General features: G+C 47.4%; 1 protein-coding gene across 1 annotated transcript in view; it reads right to left on the bottom strand.

Moving 5' to 3' along the window:
* Window positions 1–21,019, bottom strand: part of pde11al (phosphodiesterase 11a, like) — a 56,122-nt gene that overhangs the window by 23,885 nt on the left and 11,218 nt on the right. The window contains exons 3-9 of the mRNA XM_054738200.2: window positions 8,821–8,910; window positions 8,602–8,742; window positions 8,376–8,440; window positions 8,106–8,226; window positions 7,942–8,017; window positions 7,662–7,729; window positions 7,499–7,591 (exon numbers count right to left, since the gene is read on the bottom strand). Of these exons, the coding sequence (XP_054594175.2) occupies window positions 7,499–7,591; window positions 7,662–7,729; window positions 7,942–8,017; window positions 8,106–8,226; window positions 8,376–8,440; window positions 8,602–8,742; window positions 8,821–8,910 (654 nt within the window). The remainder of the gene's footprint in view (window positions 1–7,498; window positions 7,592–7,661; window positions 7,730–7,941; window positions 8,018–8,105; window positions 8,227–8,375; window positions 8,441–8,601; window positions 8,743–8,820; window positions 8,911–21,019) is intronic.

Consider the following 21,019-nt stretch of genomic DNA (forward strand, 5'->3'; position numbering starts at 1 on the left):
CGGGGTAAACCCCAACACACAGGCAGAGAGTCTCGGGGCTAACAAAAAGCCAACCCCAGCCCTCCGCCTCTCACCCGGAGCAACTCCAGCAAAGTAGAGTGTCCAACCCCTCTCCAGGTCTCGGGTTCCAGAGCCAATGCAATGTGTCGAGGTGAGTCCGACTATATCAAGCCGGTACCGCTCAACCTCTGCCACAAGCTCCGGCTCCTTCCCCGCCAGCGAGGTGACGTTCCATGTCCCAAAAACTAGTTTCCTTGTCCGGGGATTGGACCGCCAAGGCTCCCGCCTTGGTCTGCCACCCGATCCACACTGCACCGGACCCTTCATGTTCCTCCTGCGGGTGGTGGGTCCACAGTTGGACGAGCCCATGTATCCGGTTCGGGCTGGGCCCGGCCGGGCCCCATGGGCGAAAGCCCGGCCACCAGGCGCTCGCTCACGGGCCCCAACCCCAGGCCTGGCTCCAGGGTGGGACCCCGGTAACCCTCCGGGCCGGGTACTCCGACTCTTCGTTTTCACCGCCATGAAAGATCCTTCGAACCGTTCTTTGTCTCACCCTTCACCTAAGACCAATTTGTCATGGGAGACCCTACCAGGGGCACTAAGTGCCCCAGACAACATAGCTCCTAGGATCATTAGGGCACTCAAACTCCTCCACCACGATAAGGTGACGGTTCAAGGAGGAGCCTACTGAAATATAATTTTAGCAATCACAACAAAACATCCTGTGTGCACCCACGACCAATTGCTTTGTGTCATGCCAAAACAACAGCTGAGGTTTACCAACACGTAGGTATTCTGGGTGTACCCCACCTTCGGGTTCATCTTATAGGACAGGTGTAACTCGTGACGGCTCCTCCGTCAAAGTGGAAAGTTGCTTACGCAGTTTTCTGACCCTGTTTTGTGCGTAAGCAAGCTTTATGAATGAGGCCCCTGACCTGTATTGGAATGTTTACTTTGTGAAGTGCCTTGAGACAACTCTTGTCATGATTTGGCGCTAAATGAACTTAAATTGAATTGTATTGGCTCTGACACCTGTGGTCAAGAAGTCATTTGAGCACCTGGTTCTCCCCCACCTCAAGACCTTCACAGCCACCCTCCTGGACCCCCTGCAGTTTGCCTACAGAGCCAGCAGGTCTGTAGATGATGTCATCAACATGGCTCTACTTCATCCTGCAGCCTTTGGACTCCCCGGGTACCTACGCCAGGATCCTGTTAATGGACTTCTGCTCTACCTTCAACACAATCCTCCAAGACAAACTGTCCCAGATGAACGTGCCTGGCCCCATCTGCAGGTGGATCACTGACTTCCTGACAGACATGAACCAACAGATCAGGCTGGGGAAGAATGTCTCGGACCTGCAGACCATCAGCACCGATTCCCCTCAGAGCCGTGTTCTCTCCCCTCTGTTCTTCTCCCTGTACACCAACGACCGCACTTCCAACCACAAGTCTGTCAAGCTTATCAAGTTTGCAGACGACACCACCGTCGTCTGACTCATGTCTCTGACGGGGATGAGTCAGCCTACAGAATGGAGGTGGAATGGCTGGCGTCCTGCTGCAGCCACGACAACCTGCTGCTAAAAAAGACAGCAGAGGTTGTGGACTTTTATTTTTTCAACCTTTATGTTACGAGGTAAAATGTTTGAGAACATTTTACCATACCATACCATACCACCTTTATTTATATAGCACTTTAAATACAGAGCCATACGGCCGACCAAAGTGCTGAACAGTCGCACAATAATAGAGATAAAAAACATAAAACAGTACTATAAAATGCAGCCAACAATAAAAAAAAGACAAGCCGATAAAAAAAGTACCAATAAAAACCTTACAATGGATGATAAAATAAGAGTAGTAAAAGCCAAACTAACAGCTAACTATTAAAAGCAAGGGTAAAATAGTGTGTCTTTAGTCTAGACTTAAAATCTGCCAAGGTAGATGCCAGTCGAACTGTGACTGGGAGTTCGTTCCACAGTTTAGGACACGCAACAGAGAAAGCTCTTTGTCCGCATGATTTGTAACACGCTTTCGGGACCTCGAGGAGCAACAGGCTGGAGAACCTGAGTGTGCGACCGGGAGTGTAAATTTTCTCATTTACAAACATGACCTGGCAAAGAGGTCTTAGAAGGAAGTGCAAATATATATATATTCTCAGATCTATCTATCTATCTATCTATCTATCTATCTATCTATCTATCTATCTATCTATCTATCTATCTATATATATATATATATATATATATATATATATATATATATATATATATATATATATATATATATATATATATATATAAGAAAAAGATAAGGGAGCAAAAGCAGAAGCGTCTGTACTCTGCGAGTGCCGGAATATGACTCATATATATATATATATATATATATATATATATATATATATATATATATATATATATATATATATATATATATATATATGTGTGTGTGTGTGTGTGTGTGTGTGTATATATATATACAGCCTGCTCCCTTATCTTTTTTTTCCCAAGGCTCTTGTCCTGTCTGCCTACAGAGCACTTCTCTGCATTTCTTCTGGAAATACCTATTTTTTGGAAATGGGTTTAATTAATTGGTCATTCAACGCGATTGATAAGATCTTTTCTACGATGAGAATGGAGAAGGGGGCTCCCACTTGCCCTCAAGCGACACACGCAGCGGGATATGCGCTCGATTCCTGGAAGGTCTGGAGGATCATATGCCTCTCTGTTGTCCATTGAGGATGTCGAAGACATGTGGATATTTGGCTTGATGATCACTGGATTTCTTCTGATTGGAGTGGGAGGATATCTGGTTTTCTGGAAATTTGGGGAGACGGGAGTGATTGGAGTGCAACCCGCACCCACGGAAAGCACCGCTCGGGCGGTGACCTCACAGACTGGGACGTTACTCGAGGTGAATCGTAAGCTGGACAATGTCCTTGCTGCGTTACCGATATTAGTGCGCAAAATGGATGTCATCTCGGAGAGGGTCACCAGAGGGTGTGGGGATGATTAGAACCTAAATTGGCTTCACTGGAGGACTTGAATGATCAGTTACAGACTTCAAGGCAGAGAGGAAAATTATCTCTGCCTGACCCAAACAAAGTCTTGTTATCCAAATCTGATGCCAAGGCAGCCTTTAGCTGCTAAGAAAAACCCCCACGACGGAATGAATGCAGACAGATGCTGTGAAAACCCATCCTACACCCCCCCCCCCCCCCCGTCTTCAAATTGTGGACTTCTGCCTAGCGAGGTAATCAACCTGCAGGAACTCAAATGTGCTCTGCGCTCCTCCCAAGATCTCCCTCCCTCCTGTGGATACAGCTGGCTGAGCGCCACACAGGGCTGCTCCCGCTGGGGAAACAGGATCCCCCCCGCCACCCTATCGGAGTCTCATGTTGTGTGAACTGTGATATTCGTGCTTATATGTTTGAGGCATTTTTTTGCATAGTAAAGCTACGCCCTGCCGGGAGTAACTCTGGTATGCCTTTTTTTCCCTCCCCCAATTTATCCTCATGTAATTCCCTTTTCATCTTTTAAGGTAGCGCGACTCGTGTTGCGAAGGACCACAGTCACCAATTCTTGTCATGTGTCTTGCCCATGTATGTCTGATCTCTGAATTGTGTGTACTGAAACTCAGTTTCATTTCTCTGTATGTCTTGCACATGTGGCAGAATTGACAATAAAACTGACTTTGACTTTGACTTTGATATATGTACACACACACACACACACACACACACACACACACACACACACACACACACACACACACACACACACACATACATACATATATATATATATATATATATATATATATATATATATATATACACCATACCATACCATACCACCTTTATATATATATATATATATATATATATATATATATATATATATATATATATATATATATAAATGTGTGTGTGTGTGTATATATATAATCGTATCCCTTATTTTTGTCTTCTTTCATTGCAGCAATTTCCTAGTGTTGTGATTTTTGCAAATATGGCAATAAAACCCTTCTGAATCTGATTCAGATCTGATTTAAGGATCCATCTCCATCTGATTTTTGTTGTGATTCTCCAAATGAAATCCTTTCTTCTATATTCATTGGGGCAGAGGTGGAGGGCTGGTTGTTGTTTTTAAATCCAGCTTTCCTTGTAAACAGCTTACACCCACCATGTCATTTTCTTCCTTTGAACTGTGCTTATTTGAACTGTGCATCTCCCCCCGCCTGCTCGTTGTGCTGATTTATCGCCCTCCAAAGACTGACTCTAACTTCCTTAATGATTTTTGTGTTTTTGTGGCAGACTGCATCCTAAAATATGACTATGTCCTATTTTTTGGTGATTTTAACATCCATATCTGCTGTTCTGACAATGTGCTTGCTAAAGGTTTTTTTTAATTTGCTAGATTCATTCAATTTGACTCAATGGGTATCGTCCCCAACTCATGCCAGGGGTCACACCCTGGACCTGGTTCTCTCTTTTGGTCTCCCTGTCATGAACCTTGTGACTTTGCCTCCTGTGTTCTCTGACCACTCTCCAATACTTTGTGATGTTACGTTGCCATGTCCTGTCCCTGTGTGTGAAGCTCCAGCTACTAGGTTCAGAGCCCTGGATGCAGACACTATTTCAAAGTTTGTGGACTGTATGTCTGTAAGGTTAGAGACCTTTAACCCAGATCCATCTAACATTGATCACTATTCACAACAATTTGATTTACTTTGTAATCAGGTCCTGGACATGGTTGCTCCTCTCAAGCTTTGCAAGTCTAGGCCTAGGAGGGAGCCTTGGCTATCTGATGTCACACGGGCTTGTAGGCGGGCGTGTAGAGCCTCTGAGAGAAAGTGGAAAAAGGATGGCCTGCAGGTCTCGTGTGAGTTGTTCAGAGCATCTCTGGTTGCTTATCAGGATGCTGTGAGGGCTGCCAGAACGGCCTATTTTGCAGACATCATTGAAACAAACTCCAAGAATCCCAAGATGCTCTACAAAACACTAAACTCTGTTCTGGTGTATCAGGAGCCTAGCTCCATGTCTCCTACAGCTGCTGGAAACTCTGAAGATTTTCAGATTCTTTGTTCATAAAGTATCAGGCATTCGAGCAGCTATTTCTGGTAACTTTATTGACACTGTTCCAGTTCCTCCATCACCACCCACCCTGAGCTCCCTCAATTCTGTTTCATACTCTGAGCTAAGTAAGCTTGTTGCGAGGCAGAAGCCATCTGGCTCTCCACTTGACGTTCTGCCGCCTCGTCTCTGGAAGGCTGCCTTTCCGTGCCTTGGCCCTTCACTTGGTCAAATTATCTATGGGAGCCTCAGCACAGGTGTGGTCCCAGCTGCTTTGAAAGCAGCAGTTATTCGGCCGACTCTGAAGAAACCTGGTGCTGATGTCTCTGTGATCGAAAATTACAGGCCTATCTCTACCCTGCCTTTTACATCAAAACTGCCTGAGAAAGTCGTTTATCAGCAGCTGGTCTCACATTTAGCTGACTCTGATCTGTTTGACGTTTTCCAATCAGGGTTCAGGTCTGGCCGTAGCACAGAGTCAGCTCTACTGAGGGTCCTAAATGATATCTATCTATCACTAGATCAGGGTACATCTGTGGTGCTTCTGTTGTTAGACCTGACAGCAGCCTTCGACACAGTTGACCACGCGATTCTACTGGGTCGCTTGGAACGATGGGTTGGGATCAAAGGGTCAGCTCTGGACTGGTTTAGATCGTATCTCCACAACAGGACATTCTGCGTTAAACTGGGTGATGTTTTTTCTTCTTGGGAGGGGCTCCGGTGGGGGGTCCCGCAGGGATCGATCCTTTGTCCTCTTTTGTTTGCCATTTATCTGCTACCTCTGGGGTCAATCTTTCGCAAACATGGCCTATCATCCCATCTCTATGCTGATGATTGCCAGATTTACTCTCCATTGTGTCAGGAGAAAGGTCACTCCATCCAGGCCTTTGTGTCCTGTACTAATGAGGTGAAGTCTTGGCTAATGGCCAACATTCTACATCTGAATGAGGGAAAGACAGAGCTCATTGATTTTCACCCCAACAGCAGGAATGTGGATCGTTATGTTGATCTTGGCCCTCTTTCTCCCTACTCAAAACCAGTTGTTACCAGTTTGGGGGTGAAACTTGATGCTGGACTTAAATTTGATGCTCACATCAACTCTGTGATCTGGTCCAGTTTCTTTCACCTGAGACGCCTTGCAAAAATCAAGCATATGCTGTCAAGAGCCCACCTGGAGCGGGTACTTCATGCTTTTGTAATGTCTAAGCTTGACTACTGCAACTCTATGCGTCGCCTACAGGTTGTGCAGAACAGCGCAGCCAGGTTCCTGACTGGGACCAGGAAACGGGACCACATCAGTCCGGTTCTGGCCTCCCTGCACCGGCTTCCGGTTTGCTATCGCTCACAATTCAAAATCCTCGTCTTTGTTTATCATTTCTTCCAGGGTGGTGGTCCCCCCTATCTAGTCAAACTCCTGAACAGACATTCCCCATCACGCGCTCTGCGCTCCTCTGACCAAGGCCTGCTCGCTGTCCCTCGTTCGAGGTGTCGTACTCGCGGGGACCGGGCTCTCTCAGTCCTAGCACCAACACTCTGGAACCAGTTGCCACCCTCAGTTAGGCTGTCCCCATCTCTGCCAGTCTTTAAGAGTCACCTAAGAACACACCTCCTCCGCTTGGCGTTTCCAGAACATGTTTGATTTTGTCCCTCTTTTATGTTGAATTTATTTCACAGTTTTCATTGGTTCACTCAATCCATTGTTTTACAAATTTGTCCTGTACCAGAATGTTTCACCTATTTTGTAATTTGAATTGCTTTTATGTTTGATTTATTCAATATATTTACCTTCAACTGAACCATGTTCAGCGCTTGGGCTTCCTGACAGGGTTGCGGAAGGCGCTTTATAAATAAAGCTTTGATTGATTGATTGATTGATTGATTGACAATAACCATGTTCTAATGTAAACAAATACAGATCATTCATATATTTTTTCTGTTTGTGATTCTAATGTTAACCTATATTTTTTCTCCACTAAGATACACATTTCGATATTGTACTTTTATCGTGTCTTTGAATGCTGATTTTATCATTGTATTTTACTGTTTCATTTTCTTTGCAGTTTTTTTAAATCATTGTTGTATCTTCTACCTTTGGTTCATAATTGGGAAAGCACAGTATTCATGATTGTTGAAACATATATAAACTTTAGTTCCCTATCCCTAACTGGCAACACCAAAGAGACTTAGATTGCAGTAACCAAATGTGACCACTGTTACTCATTCCTTACACATTGCACCTTTAATAAAATTTCTGAAAAATGCAACATTCTCCAAGCATCTTCAGCCTGTCGTATTTATCTTCTTGCATAATCAGGATTAGATCAGCAAATCTGTTAATCACATATTTTTGGCACTTTGGTGGAAAAAGTAATTTAGTGTGTTTCTCCTGAGGTGAAATGAAAAGACTGTAATAATATACATACTCACATCCAGAGCTACTGACTGCTTGGCCCAAGTCTTCTTCACTTGGTTGTACATCATTGTATTGTTGATCCCAAGTCCACAGAATATCACAAATGCCTGAAATCCAAAACAAAGACTCATTATTGGGCCCTGGCCCTGCAACTTTAGTCTGAAGTTTACTGCTGACCTCAAACAGTCTCTGGTCTGCGTCATTGAACGTCTTCCTGTCCAGACGGTTCAGAATTTGTGCAACCCCTAGAAGAAGACACGATCAATCAATCTTTTAAAGGGGTGCGGGTGCAACATTTTCTCTGATTTATTTTGAGAAAAGTGGAGTAAAACAAGTTTCAGGCCTAAACCTCCGCCTTCAGAAAGCCTAATGAAATATAGATCACTCCTGAGTTAGTGGCTCAAGACTTTTGCACAGAACTGTAGCTTCCAAAAACAGCAATTTCTGGAGAACATACCAATGATCTGATGAGTTCGATTCCAGATGGGAACACATAAGACCGATCTGATGTGAAACCCTGAAGCTCGATCCGCCTAAAAGCACAATCAATGAGTTTAAATGGAAATATACTGTTTTGTGTGTTTGGATTTAATTGAACATTTTATTTAAGCTCAAATGCACCTCAGCATCAAAACGAGGGTCCTGACACACGTCACTTATGTTAACAGGAAGTCCTGTAGATGCCACCAGCTCTGCAATGCTGTTATTGATTAGCCAGTCAGAGCAGGACAACTTCTCCATGCTGGCTTGTCCAGTAAAGCAAAAAGGAAACAATATTTAGTTCCTACAAGCAGTAAAAGATGGCTGAGTTACTGGAGAGCTCTAGTGGATGTGTGTTCATTCAAAATTTGATCTAAATTCATTTTGGAGCATCTTGGGAGGCTTCTTCACCTGATGTCCCTGTCTATGTTGCACTGAGGAGACATGAGCTCAAACGTCTTGGCAAACTTCACCACCTACAGAAAAGTCACGTATCACCTCAGACAGGAACACAGACTTTTACACTAAAATTCTACACATGACCTCTAAAAGTGAAATTCAAACATTTATTAAATCTTGGATGTGAATTTAGAAGGTTTGATGCAGGAGAAAATGTGTACTTAAATAAAACGCTCACATGTGAGTCAATGTCCTCCAGGAGAAGCACGGAGCAGCGTTCACACTGCAGCAGTGTCAGTGCGCGCTGCATGATCTTCCTGACTATCTTCTCCAGGTCTGTCTGCTCTTCAAACAGGTCATTGACCACCTCCAACAAAGCCTGTGGAAACAAGAATCATAGTCATCTGTTGTCAATCAAACACCGACCGTTAGAATACAACATCTTGCATCACCTCACCCGGCTCCTCTCATACTCCTTCCGAGACTCAGAAAACAACTTTGCATTTGAAATCGATATGCCACAGAAAGGCAGATACATCTGCAGCACCTAAATAAAAGAGCAAGTGAAAAGTGGTGAAATAGGAGCAAAATTCTGCCAAAAGTGTCAGCTTTGCATGCAAAAAGAAATGTTAACCCTCCCACTGTCCTAATGGGAGACCCCGCGAGGAAAGTTGACCATTGAGCAGGGTTGATGGTTCTTGAGGTCCACGTGGCAGGGGTGAGGAGTGAGCACCGCCTCACCCCTACCACGTGGACCTCAAGGGATATGCTCAATCATCAACTTTCCTCGCGGGGTCTCCCATAAGGACAGTGGGAGGGTTAAAGAAAAAAGTGTGTGATGATGTCAGCGGAAAGTTAGGTTGGAGTCAGCTTCCCCCAGCACGAATGTCTCTCATATAGATCCTCTGTTAATGAAGTATTGATCTAGAGAAGAAGGACTGCTGAGACAAAGTTAGAGAGTTTTTCCTACATTTTCATATTAAAAATTACCTTCTTAAAGATCCATTGCCATTTTTGTTATTATTGCTGATTTTTGATGTGAACAAACAAAACCACAAAAAATACTTTAACTAACAGAAACTAAACAAAATAAAGTGTATAATTCCAGAATTAATAAGAATGTCAGAATGTTGCAACACCACTTTATGGACTTGATGTTACAAGCAAATGGAGTTTTGCCAATCTATGCAAACTACAAATACTGTACATGTCATCACTTCTACAATTGAGAAAGATGTGCATTTTGCTTTTGCGTCGCCTAAAATTTCAGCTAAACAAAAGAAGCCAGCGCTTATATGCTGGGTATGCACTACAACATTTCCTGAGCAGCAAACTAGGAAAATGAAATCAGCAAACTGCAAGTTAATTCACTGCGAAACCACAGAAACACATGCACATCCTAAAAACACAATTCATGTAAATCGCTAAGGGACCAACTGAGCATGCATTAACTCAAAACATGTTTCCTTACACACACATATTTAATGGCTAGTGCTCAAGTAAAAGCTTGACCTTTTCTCTTAATTTTCTGGTATTTTGTCTCTGTTGGGGTTATTAGGAGCGAACAATTCGTAAGCTTTAACTTACTTTTGGATTCTTCAATAAATTCTGTAAATATGGAACTATTTACTGATTTATTAATTAATTAAGATATTCTTAGATATCTTCGGGGCACCACCCTTTAATTAGAAAGGGAAATGAATCCAAAACTCTTATCAGTCTTTCTTGAAGTTCGTAGAATCCTTGGAGCAGAGACTTCTCTTCGACACAACAAAGCTACTGGACACAAAAATCTGAATTTTATAACATTTAATTAACAATTTGTCAAATGAATAAACAGTGGAATAGATGAATAATAACCGTGTGATATGATTGAAGATGGATATGTTTGCATGTGATGGAGGATGTATGAATGGGGTCCTTTGTTCTCACAAAGGAGTAGTGTGTGTGTGTGTGTGTGTGTGTGTGTGTGTGTGCGTGTGTATGGATTCAAAATGGAGTCTTGAATACAAGATGGCTGACCCCTTTGTCTGGCTAAAGTGTGGGTGGCAACTTGCACTTTAACTTCCAAAGCACTTAGAATCAGTAGTAACTTAACCTTAAATCACTCAAAACATTTCAAAAGATCATGAAACAACACAAAAGATTAATCACAAATTAATATCTTTTAGTTTCAGCCTGGCCATGACAGAAACCATTTTAAGATACCAAACAATGATCAATAAGCAGTTTATTCTTTCAAAATGACCCGACGGACGTGTTTGGGACGAAAGAGGAAAACACGAAGCTACTTTTTAAGCAATAGCACGGTTTTATTGCTTATTCTGGACTATAGAGTTAACGGAAGAAGAAGGAGAGAGAGAAAGAGATGAGTTGCTGATCACCAGAAGAGCGAGGCGTCCCTCCCTCTTTGATTTGACGGTTCTCCGTGTTTCTCCGCAGCTTTCGGCGTCGTCCGTCGGTTTGATGCTTTCTCCGTTGTTTGGCGTTCACGAGTGTTTCTCCACGGGCTGGACAGAGACAGCAAAGTTTCTTTCTGTGCTGAGTTATAACTTACAGCGTGCTTGATGGAGTTGTTGCTTTCCTCCGCAGTTCTGTGTCCTCAAACATCAGCTGGAGGGGAGCAGAAACGAGCAGATCTGATGGGCTTGCAGTTTAGTTTCCAGCAGTTCCGTGGGCTCAACTTGGGCACTTAGAGCTTCCGCGTGCTCAAGTTGTCGGAGCGTTGACAAGCGTGTCCTTACCGCCAGGTATCCTGGGCAAAAGAACGAGGTTTCTTTGTCTCTGCTGAAGATTTATGGTCTTAGTTCGCGGGAAAAGCTCCACGGCTTCCCGCACATGCGCAGAACGTGTTTCTGGTACTAGGCGGTAACATCACCCAATGCTTCCGTGTGCAAAGCATCATGGGAAATGAAGTTTCTTGGCGCTGATGTGATTATTTGCTTTTCAGAGCAATTTAAGCACAGTCATTTTGGAGAAAATCACTGCATAGTAATTTCCTCATGAGGTCAGACCCTCAACATTCCCCCTTTTGGTTTCGGGGATCGCGCCCAAAGCTCGATCGTCGGAAGCACAGATGGGTTTGTTCCTCATGAACGTAGGTCGACTTGATTGTCGGAAGCACAGGTGGGTTTGTCCCTTAGGACGTTGGTCTCCTTGGACGCCTTTGTCTTTGGTCTTTGTCTTGGATCCTGGCGCCTTTGGTCTTTGTCTTTGTCAGGCACAAAGAGGATAGGAAACGGGATAGTCCCCAACGCGCATAACGAGAAGAAGCCACTCACGCAGGTGGTACGCAATGATGATGTCGTCCATGCGAGAGGTAGTAGTGTAGAAGGAGGAAGGTCGGTGGGCGGTTAACTCCACGAGTGGACACAAAGGCATCTCACCGCCGGCCATACAGTTCAGTTTATGGAGCACGCGGTGATGTACGAGGTCCATAGTTCGCAAACGCGCATTGACCTATGTGGTCCCAAGATTCCCCCCTTTTTTGGTCCAAAGGGTGGATCAGGACAGTCTTTGGGCTAAAACAAGGACCATAAAACTAAGAGGTACTACAATGTGCTGGTGCGTCAGACAGAGTCATTGACAGACTGAGCTGGGCCGGCACATAACCACTAGTCAATATGTGACCAAGTAAGAAACAAAAATACAGAAAACCCCCAAAAAAAACATGTAACATATAACATCCAAGAAAATTCATAGCAACCTTGAGGTCTCATAAAATACATTCTTAGGTCATACATTCAGTGTGTAGCTTATAAAGAATGTGACATAATGCAACACTCAGATAAAAATGTGAGGTAGACTAAAGTGAGAACTACTCTTAGGGTTACAAAATAATAAAGAAAATGTTGCTCACCCCCTTTAGACAGGTGTGGTACATTCACGCTTGGATTCTCCCCGAACGCGGTCACGAGGCACACCGTAGGTGAGCAAGTGCATCTTATCTTGGAGTTTCTTAACACGCCTGTAGGCGGAATAAGCTATCACGGCCGTGATGAGCCATCCCATCCCCAGGGCGACCAATGTGCAGATTAAGGTGGTATAATCTGTGTCAATGTAGCGTCTTGGGTATCTATTCATGGGCGTCAAAGTAAGTTCACGCGGGGTTTGTGTGAACTTAACAAGTTTGGTTCCTTCAATCAGTAATTGTTGGTCAATTTCTAAATCGATGGTAAAGTTATAACCCTGGAAAGCGTCCATGATCTCAATCTCCGAATCATGCTGTTCGAGGTTGAGGTGATGGAGTGCCAGGTTTTCCAGGTGTACAATTGCACCTGGCGGAACTGAGAGGAAAAAGGTTTGGTTCGGCAGTTGTAACTCAGTGGCAACGTTATGCTGGTCATAAGTTACAAGGGCCGAGTCTACTGGGGTGCTGATAAGCCATCTGTCACCTGCACGTTCCACTCTGGTATCCATGTCAACATCTTTTAACGTGACCGTAGCTTGGCAATTCTGCAGGGGCGCATCGCTCCTGAGGCCGCATTGATAATTGGCAACGTCTCGGACAAATGGGTTACCAAGACACACCCAGTGAATATCTTTGGTTTTTGTGCATAAATCTAAGTTAGGAGTTAGATAGAGTTTGCTATCAGCATCTTGGTAAGCAAGGAAGCTCGGAGTTTTAAGGTGGAAATGTTTACCGTTTTTCCAAAAACCAACGTTTAGCATGGACTTAAGCCTATAGATGTGAGGTGTCTCAATTATGGGAACATTTAACAGGAAACCGAGTTCTAATTTTTCTGCATCAACGTGAATGGGAATTGCACTGCCTAGGCTGTACGCTAGGTGGATTTGTGAAGTGTGTACAGTGGAGGGAGTAGCAGCAGTCAAAACATCTTTTAGCAGATCCATTGGTACCAAATACGCAGGAATGCGACCTTCAACCAGGCTGTCCAGAGTAGAACCAATTTCCCTGAGCAGGTCCTGCATCAAATCTCTCACCACTCGTGTGTACACAATATCCTGATGTATGGTGTCAGACAAAGTCTTGATTGCACGTAGAGATTCATTAATCAGAGCAGAATGTAGGTTGACCGTTACAAGAGTACCCTGTAAGGTTTTAGTAAGAGCTTCCTGTTTGCGGTCTAGGAGGAGGAGGTTCCCCTGGATCTCTGGCATCTCATCCTGGAGTTCGGCAATGTGTCGTTGGACAGTCTTAAGACTAATTGTGTTAGCCGCCGAAAGTCCAACTGAAAAGAGGGAACCCACCGCGGACACCGCAGCGATGAGTCCACCTAGAAACCTTTTTGGGCGGTTATTTTCTCCGAGGTCATCTTCAGTGACTATAAATTTTTGAAGTTGTGCCAACATGTAAGCGGTGGTGCGCTTGGCATGTTGAACAGTACCAATAATGGACTTGTGAGGAGGAGGGGCCGGTATCACGTGTTTGTGATAGACGTCCCACGGGTCCAAACGGACAACGATACGTTGCGTATGAATGCGGCAGTGTGTGATCAACAATCCGGGGTTGTCTTGGAGGACCATCCCGGTTGGTGGTCCCGGTTTAATGATGGCTGATGGAGTGGCTGCCGTTGATCCAAAGAGGATGCAGAAGATCCAGAGGAACTCCATCCTGTAATGGAGAGACTCGTGGTTAGTGAAAAGAACGGCGGGGGGGGGGGGGGGGGGGGGGGGGGGCTTGGTTCTTTGTCGGTTAGTACATGTTAGTGGGTTAAACGTGCACTTCCCCCCCTTTTCCATTTCCATGCATAGAACTATGTAGCGACTACGTCTACCTCCTGCGGGGAGTCTGGTCTCTGTACCCGCGGGGATGGTTTGACGTAGGGTTTGATTTGGTTTGCATGCACCCATTTGTAGACAGGCTCCTGTCTCGCTTTGGTGATGTGTAACCTGTATGCAACTGGAGAGAGTTTTGCCACGATCTCAAATGGTCCTGACCAGCAGGGCAGGAACTTCTTAGCTTTGCGTGCCGGTTGGGCGAACCGAAAGTAGAATACTTTGTCACCCACCTCGTATTCGCGGCTGGTTGTCTTTTGGTCGTAGTAGGCTTTAGCGCCTTCTACGTTGGTCTCCAGTTTCTTCTGAGCGTGCGCGAACGTAGCTCTGAGGTGTGTTTTCAAGTCTGCCACATACTGATGAGCGGTATAGGCAGTGGCAACACTGACATCCTCTGGGTGATACAGGAGGTGCAGTGGTAGAGTCATCAGTCTGCCGGTCATCATCTCAAAGGGCGTAACCCCCGTGGATCGCTGTGGAGTGGACCGTATGGCCATCAGGACCAGAGGGAGCTTGACGTCCCAGTCCTTCCCAGTGGAGCAGACGTACTTTTTGAGCATAGAGACAACCGTGCGGTTCATCCGTTCGACCTGTCCGGATGACTGTGGGTGATAGGGGAGGTGGAATCTCACTTCCACTCCCAGAAGTTCAAACAGGGACGTCATTACACTGGATGTGAAATGAGTTCCCCGGTCAGAGTCAATGCAGAGTGGAAGTCCCCATCGACTGAAAACGTGGTTAATCAGCAGTACAGCGGTTGTGACGGCTGTATCGTTTGGCGCTGGAAGGCACTCAACCCACTTTGTGAAACTGCAAGTTACAGTTAGCATATATTTGTTTCCTCTTGCCGATTTGGGAACCGGTCCAACCCAGTCGATCTGCAGGTGGGACCAAGGGAAGGTTATTCCCCTGCGTTGCAGTGGTGCTCTAGCAAGCGGCTGGGAGGGTTGAAACTGGGCACAGATGAGGCAGCCTTGGACATAGCTGTGTACATCCTTGGACATCGATGGCCAATATGCTACTTCTGTCAGTGACGCGAGGGTAGCGTTTGCTCCGCGGTGACCTCCGACCGGAGCGTCGTGGGCTTAGGCAAGCATTACTCCTCTGTGGTCGAGTGGAACAACCCAGCGCGGCGGGCTGTGATCGTCACGCATGTAAACTAACAAATCGTTTTGTAGTTTCAGGTGCGCGAGTTGACGATGCAGGGTTACCAAATCTCGGCTTGCGCCAGTAGGTGGTGATGGTTGTTTAGACATCGGGCCCTTTTGGAGAAGCTCGCGGATGAGCTTCAGGTCAGGATCTTGTTCCTGCATAGTGACTAGGTCCGCGACCTGTGGTTTTCTGCCTAGAAACACGGGTACCCCAACGGTCCGAGGTTCGTCTGCTTGTTTAGCATGGCGACGAGTAATCGCGCAGACCTCGTGAACGGCCTTGGGTGGAAGCCACTCGTCTTTGAATTCCCAGCAGGTTCCCTGGTCAGCACCGAGCTTAGCAAGGCGGTCTGCTTCGTCATTACCATCTTTCTCCGGACCTAGGGTCCTGGAGTGACCTTTGACCTTTTTCCAGTAGACCATTATGCCTTTCTCAGTGGTGAGCAGATCACACGCTAGGAATAACTCCGAGTGTTTCACGTCTCTGTTCCTGGAGTTTTTCATGTGGTTCTCCTTCCACATGGGGAAGTGAGAAATGAAGCTGTGTCTAGCGTAGTTTGAATCAGAGCAAAGGACGATTTGAGTGATGTCCAAGGCTGCCGCCTGCTGGAGGGTTATCAACACTGCAGCAATTTCGGCGTACTGACTAGACTTTTGGCCCAACCGGTAGTGATTTGGTTGCTTAGTGTCACAGTCCACCCAAACGACTCCAACCCCGGCACGGAGCTGGCCTTCGTGAAGGTAGGCGCATCCGTCAGTGTAAACTTTCGGAAGCCCTTGGCAAACATTCTCATCAAAGTAGCGATGATTGGATGCGGTTGGGTAGACTGCGGCAGGTGTGTCCAGGGGGCCCATGACGGAGTCAGAGTCACAGTGCTGGCAGCCTGCTAGCCCTTGTCCTAGCGCTAGCTTGGTGTTCTGACCATACTTGACCTCAATGTTGTATCCTTGGAGCACCATCATCCACGTCGCAATGCGGCTGTTTGACACTCTTCCTTCGCGCAGTCGCTGGCTGTTTAGGAAGGTGACAGGCTGATGACACGTTTCAATGATCACTTTCTGTCCACCGATGTAACTACGAAAGTGTTCGACGGCCCAGACTGTAGAGAGGAGAGCTCTCTCGCAGTCTGAGAATTGGAGTTCCACCTTGCTCAGAGGCTTGCTGGCGTATGCCACAACTCTCATGTCCTGATCGTGTTTCTGCTTCAAAGCAGCGCTCAGGCAGTGAGAGGAGAAAGTAGCCTCTATGTAGAACTCTTTATCCTTGTCTGGGTAAGCCAGACAGGGTGCGGACGCCAACTTCTGTTTTAGGAACTGGAAGGAGTGTTCTTGGGGTCTGTCCCACACGAAAGGTGTGTCGTTCCGAAGTAGCTCGGTGAGGGGCCTCGCTATTTCAGCGTACTCCTCAATGAACTGCCTGGAGTAGTTGCAGACTCCGAGGAAGCTCCTGAGTTCAGTCAGATTAGCTGGGGCTTTGATGTCCTGAATGGCTCTAATGCGTCCCGCTTGGGGCTCGACTCCATTAGGGCCAACCAGCAGTCCAACATACTCCACTTTGGTTCGACACCACTGTCCCTTGAGAATCGCCAATTTAGCTCCGGCATCAGCGAGCTGTTGCAGCACGTGACGGAGTTCGGCCAGGTGCTCCTCGAAGGTTCGACTCCTCATCAAGATGTCATCGACATATATGAGGTTCCCTCTGGAAGCAGCATCTGACATGGCTTTGTGGAGGAAGATGTTGAACTCTGCAGGTGAGCTAGAGTAGCCAAAGGGGCAGCGGTTCCAAGTATATTGGCGATTTCCAAAGGAGAAAGCTAGTTTATACTGGTCCGCCGGCTCAACCTTCATGGTCCAGAAGCCGTTGGCTACGTCAACCGTAGAGAAGAAACGAGCATCTCTGACTCTGGCTAGCTCTTGATCTAAATGGATCATAGGCCATCTGGAGAGAGGTACTTGTTTGTTCAGTGCACGATAGTCTATGGTGAGACGCCATTTCCCAGTCGGTTTCAGAACCGGCCAGATGGGAGAGTTGTAAGTGGAGTTACACTCTCTGATGATGTTTTTCTCCTTCAGCTGATCGAGGATCTCCTGGATCGACTCATAAGCAGCGAGGGGAATCTTGTACTGACGTACAAAAGTAGGAGGGGCATTCGGGTTCGTTGGAATGCGAACCGTATGCAGGTTTGTGAGTCCACAGTCCAGGGAGTCCCTGGATAAGATGGACTGAAACTCATAGAACAGGCTTCTAAGCTCTGCTCTCTGCTCCTCTGACTCCAGCGCATCCGCTTTGTCAAGCTGCTGGCTGACTTCGGCCTCGAAGCCGTCATAAGGTTCAGAGGAGGAGGGTCTCTGGTGTTCCGGGCTTTCAACCGGTGACTCAGAGGGTTGAGTATTTATTGCAAAAACCGTTAGACACTGACCGCCGTCAGTATCTAAGGTTGCACTGCAAATGGGTTCCTCAGGAAGGGCTTCATGCCGCTTGATGGTAATCATTTGTGAAGGGAAAGTACTGAATGTGTCTGCACCAACCTGTCTGTCATTCAAGAACAACGGAAGTTGTCCGATCACGGGGACTGAAAGTTCGAAGTCATGGAATGAGCTATCTATCAGCATGCCCAAGGGCTTTCCTGCCGGCATGTGGATAGGACTCCGGGTCGGATTTTCGACCAACAAGTAGGCAGAACGATTGTTCAGCTCCAAGAGTGGCGTGCCACAGACGGCTAAGTTGAGCTCCAAGAAGTGTGGTGATGGCTGGAAGAAGGCCTGTGTGCCTGGCAGCTTCTGATGCTTCATCAGAGTCAGACGAACGGGCACTCCTTTGACCTGTGGGGGCAGAACCGTGCTGGCCTCAACCACTGCACGGCAGGCCTGTGGAATGGTCTGACCGGACAGCAAGTGTTCAGGGCCTTCTGAGCCAGGCTCAGAGGATGGTGTGGCCCGGGCCCAAAGGACTTGATTGCAAGTGTCCAGCTGGGCACCGAGTCGAACCAGCAGATCTGCTCCAATGAGTGCAGGTGGATCAAGCTGTGGTATGATGCTGAATGTATGTGTGAGCTGTCTTGCTCCAAGTTGGATAGTCAGAGAGCAGACCTCTGGCGCTTTCAGGAGCCTCTGCGGCCAAGTAGGTGACAAGAGCCGATGGCTACGTGTCACACTGACCAGAAGGGGGTCCTTCTGACGCAGGTGTTCAAACGTCTGCTGGCTGATGGCTGACTTTTCAGACCAAAGAGCAAGGCGAGCATCTGAGATGTGGGTGCAGTTGATGGTAAGACCACCAACTATGTGTGGTGCATATGGCTGCAGGCTGATGTTCTTCAGCGAGCAGAGAAAAGATGAATGTGTGCGGAACGGAGTTCCAGGAGCGGTTTCATGCCTTTGCAGGCGGACATCGTCTGTGGGAGTCGTAGGGAGGGGCATGACCTTGGAACAAGGGTTTTGCGGCTCACTTAGGCTGACTTCAAGAATGGAGGATGGTCGGCTGCTATCCGGGTTCCAGGGCTTAGGTGTTTCCACCTGGGCCCACAGTTGACCCTTCTGGCAGTCGATGAGGGGAGCTAGACGTTCAAGCAGGTCCTGACCAATGAGAAGTGGTTCAGTGTCTAGCTGGCAGACATAAAACGGGTGAACCAGAGTCATGTCTTGGAAGGTGATATCCAGCCACGCCCGGTGAGTGATACACTCCCGGGTCTGGGTGTAGCTGGTGATTTTCAGGTCACAGGGTTCTACCTGGACTGGTTTCCCGAGCGACCGCATGGTGTCAGACACGCGATGGAACAGTGTGGAGCACATCAGGGTGATTTCTGAGCCGGTATCCAGCAGAGCATCAACCTGTATGCATCCACCTACGTTGGTGCTACAGTACAAACGGCGAGCATGATCATGGTTTGTTAAGTCACCAAGGAACTTCAGAAATTTAGTATCAGGATTCTCTGGGGGGTAGATTTCAGGAGACTCCTGTGATCTACCAGTAGTGTTCCCCCAGCTGATCAGGTAGGTCCTGGCCACGCTGGGGGGTTGAGCCACGCCTAGTCATGCGGACGTTGGCTCTGGGTCTGGCTTCTTAGAAGAAGACTTTGGTGCAGGGGTCTCTTCTGCAGATCTCAGCTGTTCCTTCTGTTTAGCTAGGAACTGCTGAAACATCTCCTGGAGGTCGGCTTTGGTCAAGTACTCACCTGCGGAGTTGTGTTCGGGACCTACCTGTGGGCGGCGCTCCTTAAACCTTCCACTGTTCCGACCTGCTTGCCGTTGGTTTTGGTTGGGCCACTTCCTGTCTGATTGTCCAGACCTAGGCAGCCAATCAGCACCCCCCTTCCCCTGTTGAGGAGATTGGGACTGCTCTCGCGGTTTAACAGGTCTAGGTTTAGCAGATTTTGGCTTAGTGGGTGGAGCTTCTGTGCCTTCGAGCTCCAAACGCGGCTCGGCGTCAGGAGCTAGGTGCATGACGCGGTGATGTGCGTCAGGCTTTTGGGGCTTTCCGCCGGCTTCCCAAGCCTGTTGAGCGTATCTCCTAATCTCCTGAGTTGTCAGTTTCTTCATCCGACAATACATTGAGACTTCGGAGCGAACACACTCGTGCAGGTTGTGAATGAACAGGGATCTGAAGGCAGGGTCTTCCTCGAGCCCAGGGCCGTTTCGACCTTGGAAATAAGCACTTTTGAGTCGGCGATAATACTCTCTGGGGGGTTCGTTCCTCCCGTGTTTGATGGAGAAGGCCCCCATTGTAGCTGACGCAGAGTCTGCATACGTGGCGTATTCATCTCTCAACGCTCGGCAGAGCGAGGAGTACCGATCTCGAATGTCAGATGGTAGAGTTTCCATGAAACCGTGCACCGTTCTGGATGTGGTTTTCCAAATTAGCTTGAGCTTTTCCCTTGAAGAGGGTGCTGGAAGATCAAGCAGACAACGTTCTATCTCCCTGAGATAATCATCGACGTTGGACTCACCGGTGTTAGGATCAAAGCGTTCTATATCTTTAGCTAGCGATTCAATTTGACGTACACGGAGCCCTGACTCACGGTACGGCGCATCATCCTCTGACTCTGACCCACGGTCTGTCTCAGAGGGCGCTGGATATCGCTGGTGTGCTCTGGGCTCCCAATGTTGACTCCTGGGGCCCAAATCGGGGTCCGGCATGTTGTGGCGGGCTGCTGGCACGTCACGTGGGTGTCTTGGGAGGTCCTCCTCCCGGGGCACGTCTGCGAAGTGCAGCCTGCGTCTTCCAACTGGGGCTTCTGCGTAATACGCTCTGTCTGGGTACGGACTGGCGTATGATGCTTGGTCATGCAGCTGGTTATCGGCATGCCGAATACCGGAGTAGCTAGGATGGGTGGATGGTTGAGGTGCAGCTTGGGCTTGTGCATAACCCCAGCCGGCACCTTGCACCCTTCGTGGACTGGGGGAGCGGTCTAAATAGAGGTGCCGCTCAGCTGGTCGACTTCTCACAGATTGAGAAGGCCGTGAAGATGAGGGTGGTGGTCCAACCTGGGGTTCGAGGGCGAATTGCCCTCGGCCCCTAGATGGTCCTGAATGCCCTAGAGTGTGTGTAGGGAACGGGGCCGAAGGTTGGGACAGATGAGCTTCATCTCTCCCCTGCGGCGTGCGTCCGTCCAGAGAGTCATGGTGTTTCCCCCCTTCCCACTGTCTGTTGTCATCAGCAGAAGGGGGCGGGGTCTCCTCCCCATCTTCCCCAGAATCGGTGTTGTCTTCCTCCTCGTCATCCTTCTGCCTTCCATTTTGCTGCCTTTCAGCTAGCATGCTCTGGAGCTT

This window comes from Nothobranchius furzeri, chromosome 17 (genome assembly GCF_043380555.1).
Source record: "Nothobranchius furzeri strain GRZ-AD chromosome 17, NfurGRZ-RIMD1, whole genome shotgun sequence".
Classification (NCBI taxonomy): domain Eukaryota; kingdom Metazoa; phylum Chordata; class Actinopteri; order Cyprinodontiformes; family Nothobranchiidae; genus Nothobranchius; species Nothobranchius furzeri.